At 35.3% G+C, this 17,315-nt stretch overlaps 1 protein-coding gene across 5 annotated transcripts in view; it reads left to right on the top strand.

Annotated features, from left to right (window-relative positions):
- Naaladl2 (N-acetylated alpha-linked acidic dipeptidase like 2) overlaps positions 1–17,315 on the top strand; it is an 853,454-nt gene that overhangs the window by 325,229 nt on the left and 510,910 nt on the right. For all 5 annotated transcript variants that reach the window (XM_010632423.3, XM_010632422.2, XM_010632426.2 and 2 more), the window contains one exon: positions 14,991–15,110. In XM_010632423.3, coding sequence (XP_010630725.1) covers positions 14,991–15,110 — 120 coding nt within the window. The remainder of the gene's footprint in view (positions 1–14,990; positions 15,111–17,315) is intronic.

Consider the following 17,315-nt stretch of genomic DNA (forward strand, 5'->3'; position numbering starts at 1 on the left):
CTGGCTCCTGGAGCATTTGACAAAATAGAGAGTCTAATGTCTTTCCTCCATCTAGTTCCTGAAATCCCCAGTACTGGCCCACTGAGTGCCGCCTGGAGTTTTAATGCAACCCTTTTTCTGTAAGGTTGCTCTCTATGGCTGCCCAGGAGAGTTGTTTGGGTTACACAACTTTATCCCCAGATGCTTATCTCTGAAGTAAAAGTACAGGGCTGTGGTTGATACTTTGATTTGCTTCTGTGTTTGTGAAACTCTTGTTCATAGTTTACTTCAAAAAACACAATGAATAGATTTAAGCATAGGAAAGGTGACAAAATCACAGAAACTCTAATGATATTATTGTGGATGTTCATGGAAATGTAGAATAGGACTAACTTCTTTTTACAGGATTTATACTATTCTGTCTGATAGTAAGAAAGAATAATCTAGATCTGGTTTCTCTATACTGCCAAGTTTTTCATTTGTAAAATTTGTGAAACTAATGGACTTAAATCTGTTTTTCTGTAAAAATCTTACATCTCTTTTTAGGTAACAGTTGATCGAGTGACCAATATAGTATCACTGCTTTCAGCTATACATCAGCTCACATTTACCACCTGTTACTCTTTCTCTCATTTATAAATTTCCTAAAGTTTTATCCTTATCTAATTCTTATCCCCAAAAGAAAAATTAACAACTTCCTATTCAAAATCCAATAGTCATGTCTTATTCCTTAACATATTTCCTATTTTATTGAATAGATATTTTTCATTTTGCTCAGAGCTTTGTATCTATTGCTGCCTATAAAAGGTCTTCCTCAGGTCAGTGCCCACCTTCTCATCATTTGGATTTGATCTCTTTGGCAATATCTTAATTGATGCCCTTATTAAAGTAATTCTTCATTGTCTTCTGTTATGTTACCCAAGCCTTATTTTCTTTAGATCATATTACAGTTGAAGGTTTTCTTAACTCATAATGTTTTTGTTTACTGTTGATCAGTCTTTCAGCAATTCAATGCTATCAATATGAAAGGAACTTTTTGTAACCCACGCACTCACTCCATATCTCTGAAGCTAAAATATAGTTTCATACATATTATTGAAAAATACATTTTAATACTATCTTCTTTGGGTCTCCATAATTCTATTTTTTGTCTGTTTTTTAATCATACCTCTCTACATGATTTTCATAATCTTTTTTTTAATTATATTTTTGGCTCTTGAATGACTCTGGCCACAAAAATGGCTAAAAGTACTGGAGCCGTATCCATCAATTTCTCATCACTGGAACAAAATACCTGACCCTTGCCAGTAAGTGAAGGGGAAGTTTATGTCGGCTCACAGTTTTAGTGGTTCAGTCTAGGTCCTGCAGCTCCAAGGCAGAAATGGCATAATGCAAAGGCGTGGCAGGTGTCAGCTGCTCAACCCAGTGAGCCAGGAGGCAGAGAGGAAAAGGTGGAACCAGGAACAAAAATAGACCTCCTGGTCACAATCTCCTTCAACCAGGCCCCACCGTCTAAAGACACATTCGGGTACCAATGCATTACTAGATTAATCCACTCATGAGTATAGTTCCCCACGATTCACTCCTTTTTCAAAAGCTCCACCTTGGAACACATGAGGCTTTTGGATATTTTACATCTGAACCATAACACCAGATGACTATATTATTTTTTATTTATATCTTAATTTTGTTAGTACCTTTTAGATATACGTGATAACATTCATCATACGGAATTTGTACCTGTACATGATATATCTTGATTCTTCTTTTTTTTTTCCTATTTCCCTCCCCTCCCTTCAACTCTTCTTCCCCTTATTTATGAAAGTTTTATTTCCTTTTTTTTTCTTTGCTCTTCCTTCCTTCCCCCTCCCTCCTCTTAGTTCCCCTTCCAATTTGTTCTTTTTCTTGCTATTTCACAATATGTATTGTACATATTGCTCCTTATTTGTAATTTTGGTTCTTACATTAGAGAAACCATGCAATATTTGAACATTGGTGTCCAATTGATTTCACTTAAGTGTATGGTATCAAGGTACATCCATTTACCTAAAAATGTCTCAAGTTTATCCTTCTTTATGACAGAACAGTACTCAGTATTTTAAAGAAAAATATGTCTTCTTTATCCATTGATCAGTGGATGGGCATTTGGGCTATTTCCAAAATTTAGCTATTATAAACTGTGCTGTTATAAACATAGGTGTGTATATATTGCTGTAGTATGATGCTTTCATTTCTTTTGGGAAGATATCCAGAAGGGGAATAGCTCAGTCAAATGGAAATTCTACTTTTAGTTTTTTGAGGAATCTCCATACTGATTTCTACAGTGGTTGTACCAGTCTACACTCCTACCGACAGTGGAGAATGGTTCATTTTCCCCGCAGCCCTGCCAGCATTTGTTACTGGTTAATTTCTTAATGACTTCCAGTCTTTTTGCAATAAGATGGAATCTCAGCATTATTTTAATTTGCATCTCTCCAATAATCAGTTATGCTGAATATTTTTTCATATATTTATTTACCTTTCATCTGAGAAGTGTCTGTTTATTTCCAATGTCCAGTTTTGGATTGAGTATTTAAATCTGAGGGATCTGATTTTTTTTTTCAGTTCTTTATATATTCTAGCTATTAATCCTTTGTCTGAAGAACAGCTGGCAAAAATTTTTCCCACTCTGTGGGTTGTCTCTTCACTCTGTTCATGGTTTCTCTTGCTTTACAAAAGCTTTTTAATAAGATAAGATTCCAATTATAATTCTTGGAGTGTGATTGGAGTTTTGTTCATAAAGTCTTTGCCTACACATGTCTTCAAGAGTACTACCTATTCTATCTTCCTGAACTTTTAGTATTACTGTTTTAATATTTGGATCCTTGATCCATTTCAATTTTAGTTTAGTACATGGTCAGATATATGGACCTAGATTTAATCTTTGGCGTGTGGAAAGCCAGGTTTGCCAACACCATTTATTAAAAAGGGGCATCTTTCTTCCAGTGAAGCTGTTTGGTCCCTTTGTCAAAGATAAAATGACTGAATATGTTTGGAGTTGTTTCTGCATCTTCTATTCTCTCCAGTTGATCCTCAGGTCTATTTTTATTATTTGATTTGTTTTTGCCAGTACAATGCTGTTTTTATCACTGTAGCTTATAGTATGATCTCAAGTCAGAGATCATGATGCCCCCTGCCTTGTCTTTGTTTCTCAGAATTGCTTTTGCTATTCTAGATGCCTTCTGGTTCCAAATGAATTGTAGGATTGTTTTCTCTGATTCTGTGAGATATTGGTATTTTGATCAGGATTACATTAAATTTGTATAACAACTTTGGGATTGTGGCCATTTTCACCATATTTGTTCTTCTTACCCCAGAACAAAGCATATTTTTCCATTTCCTGATATCCTCTTTGATCTCTTTTTTCAGAGTATTGTAGTGTTTAGTCTAAAGTCTATTACTTCTTTTAGATTGATTCTTATGTATTCATTTTTTGGATGCAGTTGTGAAAGCTGTGGTTTCCCTAATTTCTCTCTCAATGTGTTTGTTATATATGTTACTTTTTTAATATTGGGCAAATAATTACAGATAGTATCCAGTGTCTAAGACGCTATTAAATTATGGAGAGCATTAACTTATCCTGCAACAGTCTTACCTTCTTTTTTTGTTTGTTTTTGTTTTTGTTATGTACTGGGGATTGAACTCACTACCTTGTGCATGCAAGGCAGGTGGCAGAACCACTGAACTTAATCCCCAGCCCCCAGTCTTACCTTCTTAATGTAATATATGGTCTTATTCTAGATTTAGTGTATATTGTCTATTGACTTTGGAGGCTATAGATTTATAATATGGAAATTGCATTCTAACATGATTTTATTTCACTTTGGTTAAATTACTATATTATAATCATTTCAATTTAGTGTTCTTTAGATTGATATATGTTATATGTTAGATTATAAAACTAAAGTTATTTCATAAACATCAAATAACAATTAACAACTCTGACCTATATTTTCTATTCCTGCTATTAAACTATGGTCATTGTGCCATTAAACATTCCATTTAATGTATCTTTGTAGCCAAATATATGTACATACAAAGTCCATCAAAAATGCATGCATACTTCAGGAAAAGGAAAATTTCTCTAAATATTTTAATACTAAATTTATTGAGACATCATGAGCTTAATACAAGTTACCTTTGGCCTTACTATTAGAAGTGGTGCTCAGAGTGGTGGCCATTAACCTGCAGACATTTATTAATACAGCAAACTGCTGCTTGGCTAACCTTGGTCATCGAGATTGCTGCACATAATTTTTAATTTCTTCTCTCAGGGCCAGCATTGTAGGAGTTTTCTGTGATACAGCATCTTGTAGGACCCCATAGGTAAAAGATTTCAGGTGTTCATTAAATCAGGAGAATGTGTGGAGAACTCAAACGCGTGACTTCGTTATAGCCAGTGTCCTTGAAAATTCTCCTGGAGATTGGCTCATATGTCTTTGTGGTAGTGTGATGGTGAGCTGTCTTATTGAAAAAAAAATTATCATTTCCATAAAGTTCATGTATGGCAAGTAAGATGGATATACATAGCATATCTAGGTATACCTGAGCTGTAACGGTACCTTCAGAGAAAAATAGTCCTATTAAACCTCTTGCTGACACTCCACACCAACATTGATTCCCGGTAAATGGACTGCTTTGTCACATCCACGTTAGGATTGACTGGTGTTTAGTAAACACAATTATGTCAGCTTACTGTTCCATTTAGCTTAAGTTGTGCTTTATCAGACTACACACTCTTTCTCACCAACTCCTCACCCTTGCCTACCATGTGTTGAAACTGCTCACAAAACTAGATTCTGGATCAGGATGGTCTTCGTAGATTGTGTGTAATGATCTTCATGTGTAAACTTTGTACTTAGCTCTTTTCCAGAATGCACCCATGTGCTTGTACTGCTTACCCTGTCTCACGTGCATGTTGTGTGGCAGACCTCTGTGGTGAGCATGTGGACTCTTAAAGCAGCATTGCTGAGGGACAGCACTTGTTTTGTGTGATCCACTGTAGTTTTTTAAAATAAATATCACATGGTACCATGTTTTTCGAATTTACTATGATCTGTGAAATTGTCAGGCATGTTGAATGTTCTGTTCCAAATGCAAGCCTCCATCTTCCCTATACTTCACTGATATTCTCAAATTTGAAATACCACATTAGGGCAGGGGATTTAGCTCAGTGGTTCCGCTGCCTGCAAGGACACGAGTTCGATCCCCAGTACCAAAAAAAAAAAGAAAAGAAAAGAGAAATGAACCACATTAAGATAGATGGTTTACATTCCTCAGTCGATAACTGTACCTCTTCCGCCATTTTTCCATTGTTGTTTACATTTCTTGTTGTTACTACAGCCACGTGGGTAACACATCTGTTGAAAAAATATTCTATTTTTCTTTTCCTGAAGTGTGTGTATATATTTCTCTTTCCCTCTCTCTTCTCTGTCTCTGTCTCTGTCCCCCCACCTTGCTCTCAGCTTATTTGATTCTTTACAATAAAGACAAAGAAGTAGACTCCATGGTTACTACTGATTTTTTTGGGATGTGCTAATCTAGTCTTTTAGCTAATGTCCCTACTGAAGAGCTGCATGTCTGTTTTAATTCATAATATTAGTACTAGACCAGATGTGAAATATTCTAAATGTATTTGCTATTCATGCCAGTCCTTACCTAATTGGTCCTGATTAGTTGGAGCACTATTTCAAGTAGAAATGTGAAAAGGCGATAACTGAGCAGTGACGTGTGCCACAGCAGTGGGAGGGAGCAACGTGGCTTTTCATGCATTGTGTTCTTCATGATAATATCTGTGATCAGAGCCCTGGATTGGACTTGAAAACAAAAATACTTACAGAACTCTACAAATCTCTGACTTATGAACTCTTTGAAAATATTTGTTTACTAATGCTGATTACAAAGGAAGAGGAACCTGTATAATTATTTTGATTTTTAAAGAATTTGATAAACATAACCACTTTAATTTGAAAAAGATTTAAAAACCTAGTTTATATACAACAAAATTAAACTTTGAAATTAAAACTTTAAAGACTTGTTTTTAGTCTTATACTACGTGTGATAATACTGTGTTCTGTCATCAAAAATGCTTGGGTTTACTCTTTCTGAATTTGAGTAGAAAATTATTGTTTTAGTCGAAGCAAGCTTTTTAAACATTTCGTACATTCTGAGTCACTCAGAAAATAACTAGGAGGGTTCAGAGTGATTGATTTGGTTGAAAATGTCAAGCCTAAAAAATTTCAAACCATTAATCATTTCATAAGCATGAATAATTCTTGCTACCTCTAATTGGAGGAAAAGTGTAGCACTGAAATGTTCCCAACACGTGACCCAAGCCGTCCACAACCATTTGCCCCCGGGACAGTTACTTTCAGTGATTATTTCATTTATTTTGCTCAGCCAACTATAGGAAATGAGAATTCTCCTTTTCAGTTATTCTTGTGTTGCTTCTGCTTGCAGTTGTCTCACCATTCTTATACGAGTTAGAACGCAGCTTTTCTAAGTTTTAGGTCCCTGAAACAAACATCTAAGCTGCCATTTACAGGTGATGATATTATGAGAGAGTAAGAGTGAGGTGCTTATTGTCCCTCTGGTTGAAATGGCCTCCTGGAAGGTGACTAGAAAAAATCTTGAATCACAGTCATGTTACTTGGACAGATTCTTTGACCTCTCTCAGGCTCATTTCCTTTATCTGTGAGATAGTGATGATGCAGGGTTGTTATCTCAGAAAACAGGCATATACGCATCGTTCCTGGCCCATAAAAAAGACTTATTGCATGTTTATGTGCCTAGGTATGATATCTCTTTAACAGCTGATTTATTCAACATTATATTTGTTTACTGCAAAATTGCAACCTAGAGATGAAGGGACCAGGAACCAGATATAGTTTCTAGGGTCACACTTCCTGGCATGCCAAAACACACCCAGAAATGTATCTCTTAATCTGGGCAAGTTAACAAACACTACTGACTGTCACAATAAACAATCTCGTTGTCTAAATGATTTATATTCTTTTTGTTTTTGTTTTTGGTACCAGGGATCAAATTTGGGTCCTTGCCCTTGCAAGGCAGGCAGCAGAACCACTGAGCTAAATCCCCGGACCATGATTTGTCATTATAAAATTTTATGCCACCCTTATTAAATAATAAGATAACTTCTCTGATTTGGTTCCAGAGGAGCAAGGTGAAGGAAATCAATTTCTATGGTTTTTATTTAACATTTTTTATGGTTTATTGCATAGAGCCACTAATGTATAGAATGTCATTTTTTAATGTTTTTAATTATAGTTTTAGTTAATTATCTTGTCTGGTTGATCATTCTGTCACTGGCTAGTGTGAACCCTTGCTTTAGTAATAATTGAAATTTAAAATAAAGCACAAATATACAGGGAAAAAAAGCTTTAACTGGAAAGTTAGAGGAAAGATAAAAAAGGAAGCCAGCTTAAGTAGTGGGAAGGGAACACTCACACAGGCTGTCAGACTGACCCATCTGCAAGGGCGGAAGGCTAGTGTTGAGGATCAGCTGGTTAGCTATGGTCAAGCTCATCATAGCTTCATTCTTGGTGCATAATTCGGGAATCGTAACTCAGGGATGGTTTTTATTTCCAGGCAAAGACTGTCTCTCTTTGTGGTGCTCTCAGTCAAGTAGAATCCATATGATCACAGTTTAGGACAACAATGGCCAGAGGCTTCTGCCTGCAGCTGATTGTTCCTGTAAAGCTCTTATCTCGGTGTCCTCAGTCTTAAAGGGAATAAGATTGTGTAAAATCAAGGGTAAGCAGTGATGTCCAGCCAGCTCCTAGACACACTCCCTTAATGCTTAACACACTCCTCTATAGAGCTGAGAAGAGATTTGACCCAAGAATGACAATAGCTAACGATATATAAAATGAAGGCCATGTTTGTTCCACTACTAATGATCAATGGTGAGCATCTACAGGCCCAAATAAAAAGTCATACTTCATAGAGAAATGGCTTTTAAATCCCTGTCTCAGAAGAAAACTTATCATGCTTTTAATGAGCAGTAAGGGCTCAAAATTTTGCATGTTTCCCATCCCTACGGTGGTCCTTGTCTATGTTATGATTGTGTCACTTCCTCCTATTGACATTTTATCATAGACAAAAGGTAATTGTATTTGAACATTAATCTTTTGAAAGCACTAGTCTTTCTCTTATCTTTCTATGTGGCCTACCATCCTCTAATATCATCCCAATACCTTGATTTATTTTTCTATGAAGTAAAATGGTTTGTTTTCTTTTCTATTATTGCTTCTTTCTGTTATCACTATTATTTCTATATTGTTTTGAAGTTCCTAGGTCCTTATCCAAAACTTAATGTATGGAAATTAAATACAAAATTAATATTTAGTGGCAGCAGGTATAACAATTCCCAATTTGAAGCTATACTACAAACCCATTGTGATAAAAACAACATGGTACTGGCAAAGACAAAAAACAGACCTGAGGATCAGTGGAACAGATTGGAAGACACAAGAACAACTCCAGATGTACTCAGTTACCTCATATTTGGCAAAGGAGCTGAACATCCCCACTGGAGGCAAGATAGTCTCTTTAATAAATGGTGTTGGAAAAACTGGATCTCAACCTGCCAAAGATTAAAACTAGACCCTTATCTTTCACCGTGCACTAAATTAAGATCCAAGTGGATTAAAGATCTAAATATTCAAACAGAAACATGAAACTTGCCGGAAGATAAGTTAGGCAGAACTCTTGAAGACATTGGTATAGGAAAAGACTTTATGAACAAATCCTCAGTAGCACAGGAACTAGCATAAATAATCAACAACTGGGATCTCATCTTATCAAAATGGTTCTGCACTGCAAAAGAAATCATCAACAGAACTAAGAGACAACCTACAATGTTGGAAAATTTTTTTACCAGCTGCTGCTTAGACAAAAGACTATTATCTAGAATATATAAAGAACTCAAAACAATCACAAACCACCAAATATAAGGACCTGATTCAAAAATGGGCACCTGAAATGAAGAGACATTTCTCAGACAAAGAAGTAAAAGCAGCAAGAAAATATTTGAAAAAATGTTCCACATCACTGGTCATTTGAGAGATGCAGATGAAAACAACACTGAGATTTCACCTCACCCCACAGAGAATGACTGCTATCAAGAAATCACACAATAACAAATGTTGGTGGGATTGCGGGGAGAAAGGAGCCCTTCTCCATTGTTGGTGGGAGCGCAGACTGGTGCAACCACTGTGGAAATCAATATGGAGATAACTCAAAGAGCTGGGACTAGAAGTTCCATTTGACCTACCCATCCCTCTGCTGGGTAACTTTCCAAAAGAATTAAAAGAATCCATTAAAAAAACAAACAAAAACAAACAAACAAACAAAAAAAAAAAGAAAAGAAAAGAATAATATCCAGAAAACAGCAAAGTTCTGCTGCTGTTGTGGTACCTGGCACCATTATTTTTTTTTTTTTTTAGCATTTTAATCATCATCTGAAAAGAGAACATTCTAGAGTAATAGAATTAAAAATAGCTCTGATAAAGCACGGTAACTACTATGTATCATAAAGCAGGTACAAGATATTTTACATTCACAGAGGTATGATATAGTACCATCCTACATCAATAATACTAGAATCAGTTTTTGTTTGAAATTTGCTTTGTCTGCAAATAGGATTGCTACCCCTGCTTTTTTTCTGGGCTCCTGTCACATGGAGAATTATTTTCCATTCTTTCACTTTCAGTCTCTGGGCTACTTTTTGCACTAGGTGTGTTTCTTGTATACAAAATATTGTTGGATTTTGCTTCTTATTCCATTTTGCCAGTCTGTTTCTCTTGATTGGTGAGTTGAGGCCGTTGACATTAATGGTTATAACTGATTTGTACTGACTTATTATTGTTATTGGCCTTTTGTTGACTCTTTTTACTTTTTTACCCTCTCCTGTAAGTTTCTTGCCTTGCCTATTTGACTTTCTTTGTTGGGCTTCATGGTGTTGCTGCCTTCATTGTCTTTTTCTAGGATCTTGTTTAGAATTGCTTGTAGTGCTGGTTTGGTATTCATGTAGTTTCTCAGGTTTTCTTTGTTGTGGAAGTATCTCATTTCCCCACCCATTTTGAAAGAGAGTTTTGCAGGATACATCAGTCTAGGTTGGAGGTTGTTCTCTTTAAGTACTTGAAATATCTCCTTCAGGCTCTCCTTGCCCTAAGGGTTTGTGTTGAAAAGTCTGATTTGATTCTGATGGGCTTTCCTTTGCATGTGATTTGTTTCTTTTCTCTTACTGCTTGTAGTAGTTTGTTCTTCTGTTGGGTTTCTGGGATCTTGATTATTATGTGTCTAGGTGTAGATTTTTTTTTATTGTGGCTAGTTGGAGTCTTATATGCCTCACTTATCTGAACATCAAAATCTTCCCCTCTGTTTGGGAAGTTTTCTGTCATTAATTCTGCAAACAGCTTTTTTAAGTCATTTGTATTTTCTCCTGCTACTTCGGGGATTCCTATCAGTCTTATGTTATTCTTCTTTGCATCATCTAGGAGTTGTTGGATCAATTTCTCATGATCCCCTACTTTTTTAAAGAGACCTCTTTTCATGGTTGGGTGTTTATTTTTTTCCATTTCTTTCTTATGCTGGGCCTTCATGGCTTCTATCGTGGTCCTGAGCTCATCTATTTTTTTGTCAGTTTCTGCTCTAGAGTCTTGAATCACGATTTCCATTTTGCTCACCATCTCTATGGTTATCTGGGAAATTATTTCTGTTTTGAATTTTTCTAGAGCCTGATTGATCTGTTTTGTTACTTCCTGTGCTTTGAGTTCAGGGTGTCCTGGTGGTTCACTATTGGCCTTTACATCCTCATTTACCCTACTGTTTGCCATTGGTGAACTGGAACTCTATCTTTGTGTCTTGCTTAAGTGTTTTCTCATTTTTATTTTTGTTGTCGGGCTGTCGTTTGGTTAATCTCTGGGTTATCACCCAAATCTTCCTAATATAGTTGTGCCCTAGTTTCTGGGTCTCTAATGACCCACAGACATTCTCATCTTCATAACATCAGAGAAAACAGCTCATCAAATCAACTGCAATGCTTTATCCCAACTGATACAATCAGCAACACATTACGATCAAGCACAACTTGGAAAATGACCACCTGTGGTAGTCACTAGTCTATCACCCTTAAGCCATTTGAATTAAATTGAAATCAAGAAGCAGCCCAGAACATGTCTTCAGTGAGCAAACTTTGAAATATAGTGTATTTACCATTTAATGGCTCAGACAGAGAGAGGATGCAAGACCCCTGATCTCAGTTAGCTGATGGCCAAACGCCATGATGCAGACTGACCTTGGGCTGTAAGGCCCAGATTGAGTTCCCCAACCTTCTGAATGGTTGAACTCCACACTGTTCTACTACAGGTTTCCCACACCCTTTCTTTAAAGATGTTCAAAGTTGGGAACTCAGAAAAATACCCTTCATGACAACCTCTGCCTCTGTCGAGTGGGTCCAAAGACTGGCACAATCAGGAGGTCTGAGAGTGAGTGTGTGGGGTAAGGGGAGTTATGGCGGTTCAGGTGTATCCATGTGGCTACCTTCCTGGCACTGGATCAATGGCGACTCCGGGTGGGAGAAGGCATGGCTCTCCTTCCTGCAGTGTATCAGGGCCCAGGTTACCTTCCATATCACAGTGATATATGCACACCTATGTTTATAGTGGCACAGTTTGTAATAGCTAAAACTTGGAAAGAGCCCATTTGCCAATCAGTTGGAGACTGGATATAGAAGATGTGGCTTATGTATAAAATGGAATACTACTCAGCCATAAAAAGTGAGATACTAGATTCATTCATAGGAAAATAGATACATATTGAGGATATACTCCTAGATTAAATAAATAAGTCACACATGTGTAAATACTGAATAGTTTCTCTGGTGTGGAAAACTATAGTAGTACATAAGATCCTAATGAGATAATTGTCAATGTGAAATAGGAAGAGAAGGGCTAAAGGTGTAGGAAAAGTGGGAAAGGTAATAAAGGAAAGAAAAAAATAGGAGAAAATGAAAAAATGGAAGTAAAATGTTTGTAAATGGGGAGGAGAGGAGGGGGTGAAGGGAATGCAGGGACAAGGGGAAAAATGAGAACCGAGACCTGTCATGTAAAGGTACAAGATCCAAATGATGAATGTAACTATACTGTATACCTAAAATTTACCAATAAATTTGATGAGAAAAAAATTAATATGTAGACTTTTTATATTGCTGTCTAGGGAAAACAATTGAAAGCAAGAAAAACTAAGTTCCATTTTGCTCTCTTGTCTCAGTTACCCTTTCTTGTGCCTCAGAAAGTTCTACTAGAAAATATGTGGTGCACAAAGTGACAGCTCATGGCACACCTAGGTTCCTGGCTATAGTAGAGACCGGTAATATGTGATTTCATCAGTAGCATTTGGACAAAGACTGAATACAGTACCCCAATGGATTGTGTGACTGATCTTCTAGTGTGACAGAAAAATGCAATAAGAGGAGCTTTTTCTTTAATCTTTTTTTTTTTGTAGCAATGAAAATATGTGGAAAGAAATGGTTTGGCATTGTATCATATCATTGTATATTGATTTCTGCCTCAGGAAAATTCAATGTGCTTTGTTGCAGTTGTGATTCTCAGTTTGATTGAAGGTAAATTGGAAGAACTTTCAGTAAGGACCTAGTTAAGAGGTGTAGTTTTATGGCAGTGGATACATTTTTATTATTGCCTGTCAAACCATCAGAACATTGACTTTTGTAATTATCAATTTTTACGGCATATCCTCAAAATGAATAAGCTAAACTAGATTGATTTAATGAGGCCTATATTGAGAAATATTTTTGTAGAAAAGAAAGTCCTTTAAATACTAAAGCACTTTGATCCTCTAATCTGTGCTATTTATAGAAGATGATTTGGACAGCTCTTTAAATAAAATTGCCATTATTAACTCAAGCTATTGTCACCTTCCAATATTGTAAATGCTTTTGCAGAGTTATTATTTTGTAATTGCTATAGTTTTCCAATATATACAAAAATGAAAAGTCACAGCCTGGCATTTATCCTCTAAAAACAGCAAGTTTTTTCCTCAACCTCTTTAAATATGAAAAATATGTTCATTAATGTAACCAATTGAGTAATAGCTCTATTTGAAGATGCTGTCATTGAATCACAAGTAATTAGTATGTAGCTTAGAAATTTGAAGTGAAAAATATGAATTCTTTCATTTTTGCAAAGCAATCATTAATATTATGGGATCATTTATTCAATCAGGCTATTAACATCATAGATCAACAGTTATTTATATGGTAATGGCATCAGCAAACTCAAAAATTGTATTAAAGTCACTGATTTAATCACATTTTAATAAGAAGAAAATTATAATGAGAAACTGTTCTGACAGAAGCATGTTTAAAAATTAGATTTTGGGGGAAAAATGTACTTGAAAGTATTTAGCTTAACTTTTCAAAGACATTTCATGTGCTATAAGCATTTCAATGAAAGAACCATAAGCCAACTGTGTATGCCAGATAGCTAAGACTGAATGTATAACGGACCCCTCATTGAAGAATTTTCCTGTTTTGAAACTGAAACTAGTATCTATATATATATTCAGGGACAGGTCCGATGAGGGCCGTAAGAGAGGAGGAAATTGACTTAAGATTCACAATAAGGGAAGTTGTATCAAGTGTTTTGGACAGCTCAGAAATCAAGTTCAACAGATAGGTAACATTTGAAGTGAGTCTTAATCTATTATGCAGATACAGATGAATACGATGGCTAAAGAAATATTTCATTCTAGAAATGTCTTCCTCCATGGGTAGTTTGCTGATCTCTCAGTGGTATTCACATGTTCTTCTAGAAACAGAATCATTCCTTCAAATGAATCTTCCGTATGTTCCCTTTGTATAAAGCCGATTGAGAAGAATGGAGAGTTAGCTGCCTGGCTTCTCCATCTCCATTTCTGTCTCCCTTTGCTACTACTGATTCCCTTTATGGATGTGTATGGGCATGTACTATGATGCCAGACAGTGTGTTCTGCACTGTAATCATTGGAAAGCACAAAAACTATTACATTAACAGCAGAAATTACTGAAAGTGTAGTTGAAAGGAGTCATCTTAGCTGATAGGAGTATGTGTTTGATAGCACCTAGAGCTCAGCATTTATCAAGGAGGAGGAAAGTGATAACAACACTGGAGGACTATTGCTAGGATGCCCAGGCAGTCATGAACATTTTTATGTTATCCAAAGAAGAATTTTGGGGCTGCGGCTTTAGCTCAGTGGTACTGCCGCCTGCCTTGAAAGTGGAAGATCCTGAGTTTGATCCCCAGAACAAAAAAAAAAACAGAAAAAAAGAATTTTCAAAATCAGTAATACTGATGTAGAATATAAAACAACTCTAAGTAAGGGGTGGTGGAAATTAGTACATACATGGTAATCTAGGACCTCATTTTCAAGTCTCGTAATGCCAGACCTGTATGCCTAGTTGTTCAGCTTATATCTTATACAACTGAAGGGGTTTTCATTTACAGCTGTCCATGAAAATAATTTGAGCAGCTCTGAAAATTGAAACAATGAACAATCATTGGGTTTTATTTTAAGCCTGAGAATGATATGATTGTGGCTGAATTGTTTAAAAATTAATCTTGCAATTATTCATAAAATATTTCAAATTTCAGAAATGTGAATATAAAATAAATGAAACTTTATGGTTTATTGGGGGAATATATTAAGTTTTGATTTGCTTAGGAGATGAAGGGCAAAGTAAAAAGCATCAATGCTTTTTTCCTAAGTGAATAGAGGAATTGTACTTTGATAAAAATAGAAGTTTCGTTTATCATGATTGGGACAGGGTAAAAAAATAGTATTAGTTATCTGTGAAAGATTTCATTTACTGCAAGTAATTTTGTCACATGAAATTCTCAATTGACTTTAATTCTTCCTCTAAGGCAGCATTTTTGTGTTTTCCTCTCTTTCAGGCTGAAGTCATTGATGTGAGTTATGGAACTGCAGATGATTTAAAAAGGATTGAAAAAATGAAAAATATAACAAATCACATTGCACTCCTGAAATTAGGAAAATTACCACTAATTTATAAGGTTAGTCTAATGGTGTAAGGGCGGATATTTTTGTTTGTTTTTTTTGGACTTGTGTACCTTTTTGAGTATGGACTCTGAGGCAGGGGAACATGAGTGTTATAGATTTTTTTTTCAAAAATTAAAGTAAGATCTTTAAGAAAAGTAAGGTAATGTTCCTATTCTTTAAGATGTGTGATTTCTTAAGCAGGTTATTGTTGAGTCTGTGGGACCTTGGTAAAGTTAGCATATTCTCCATAATAGTATCTGTCTGAAATGCTAAAAATGAGAACTGCATGTCGCTTTCTCATGACCTGTGTGAAAGTTCTATTATTAAAACTAATTGCCAAGTGCCCTACACTAGACAAGTAGCTGGCTGATTTATACCCCTTAGTGATTGATTTTGCCAACTGTATAACATTGAAGCTACTGACTGTGCCTCAGAATTTAATTAAGATATAATAGGCTAACGAGAAGCAAGAATTTTGATTTATTTTATTTAAATAGAAGTTTATTAACACTCATCCACTAGATGCATTTACATAATTAAAGCAGTTCAATCTAAGTATCTGATAATGAACCACCTCAGTAGACACTGATGTTCATTCTTCATTTCTTTTCTTTCTTTTTTTAAAGAATGGTCAGGGACAGGGATTTAGCTCTGGTTCTACCACCTGCCTTGCAAGTGCAAGGACCCAAGTTCCAGCCCAGCTACAAAAACAAAACAAATAAACAAAAAACAAAAAAGATTTAAAAAGAATGGTCAGTGTAGTTATTTCACTGGAATTCTGAGGTTCTGAAGATAAATTGTATCTTTCTTACCTAGTTTTAAAATAGCAGGTCCAAAAATATTTCCAAAAATATGTTGACATACTTTATTAGGAAAAAAGAGACATCTTGCATGTATTTCATTATATCTCAAAAATGTACTTATACCTAATTGTGATAGTGTCTAATAGTAGATAACTGGTCAAAATTGTAATATAGCTTTAAAGCTAAAATACAAAATCATATTATTTTTGCTTTCATATTATTTTGCATACATTTTGCTTATACTAAATGCTTTGAAGTAATACAATTTTGACTCAGTAATTCCTGTTCAATTAATTTGTATTTGAGGAAACACAGTGATGATCAACAATATGACAAAATATTAGAAAATTACACATATTTCATTCAGTATTAGAAAAATATGCTGTATGTATACGATGAAATAATTAAAAGAGTATTTAATTATCTGAAAATCCTAAGAAACAAGTTAAAAGATAACATTTACAATTAGCATAATAATGATTATGTTTTCATAGCTATAAGCACTGTTTATACATTGTCACATCAGTGTTGACAACAATCATGTTTTGAGGGTAGAGATTTTTTTTCCTTTTATTGAGTTTATTGGTATATTTTAGGTATACAGCACAGTTACATTCATTATTGGGATCTTGTACCTTTACATGACAGGTCTTGGTTCTCATTTTTTTTCCCCCTTGTCTGTGCCCTCCCTTCACCCCCTCCTCCCCTCCCCATTTACAAACACTTTATTTCCATTTTTTCATTTTGTCATTTTTTTTTCTTTTCCCTTATTAGCTTTCCCCTATCCTTCCCACTTTCCCTACACCTTTAGCCCTTTTCTTCCTATTTCACATTGTCAATTATATCATTAGGATCTTATTTGCTATTATAGTTTTTCACACCAGAGAAACTATTCAGTATTTACATGTGTGTGACTTATTTATTTCACTTAGGAGTATATCCTCAATATGTATCCATTTTCCTATGAATGAATCTAATTTCTCATTTTTATGGTGGTCGCTTTTCTATAAAATGAGATTATTATCCTCAATTTAAAGATGGGGTAACTAAGGTAGAAAACAGATGTGAATGGCTCAAAGACAAAGAACTCATTAAACCATCAGCATTTCAACCTGTTAGTCTCATCTCAGACCCTGAGTCTTTAAAGTGTGTGTGTTGGTGTGTGGTGTGTGTATGTGTTGTTGTTATAGGTGTAAATCAGGGTAGATACTTTAGATGCTAACTTGGAATTTTTTTTGATAGTCTTAAGATAAAGAAGAAACATTTCAAAATTATCTACCAACCATCACTATGTCAAAGGAAATAACCAAAAAAAGGTTAGAATATTGTTAAGCCCCGTGTGAATATCTGGAGAAATCTACTACTTCCTAACTGCTGATGTGAACTTCATACGGACTTACACAGAGGACTTAGTGT

This window comes from Fukomys damarensis, unplaced genomic scaffold (genome assembly GCF_012274545.1).
Source record: "Fukomys damarensis isolate Sample0158 unplaced genomic scaffold, DMR_v1.0_HiC HiC_scaffold_12, whole genome shotgun sequence".
NCBI classification, from domain to species: domain Eukaryota; kingdom Metazoa; phylum Chordata; class Mammalia; order Rodentia; family Bathyergidae; genus Fukomys; species Fukomys damarensis.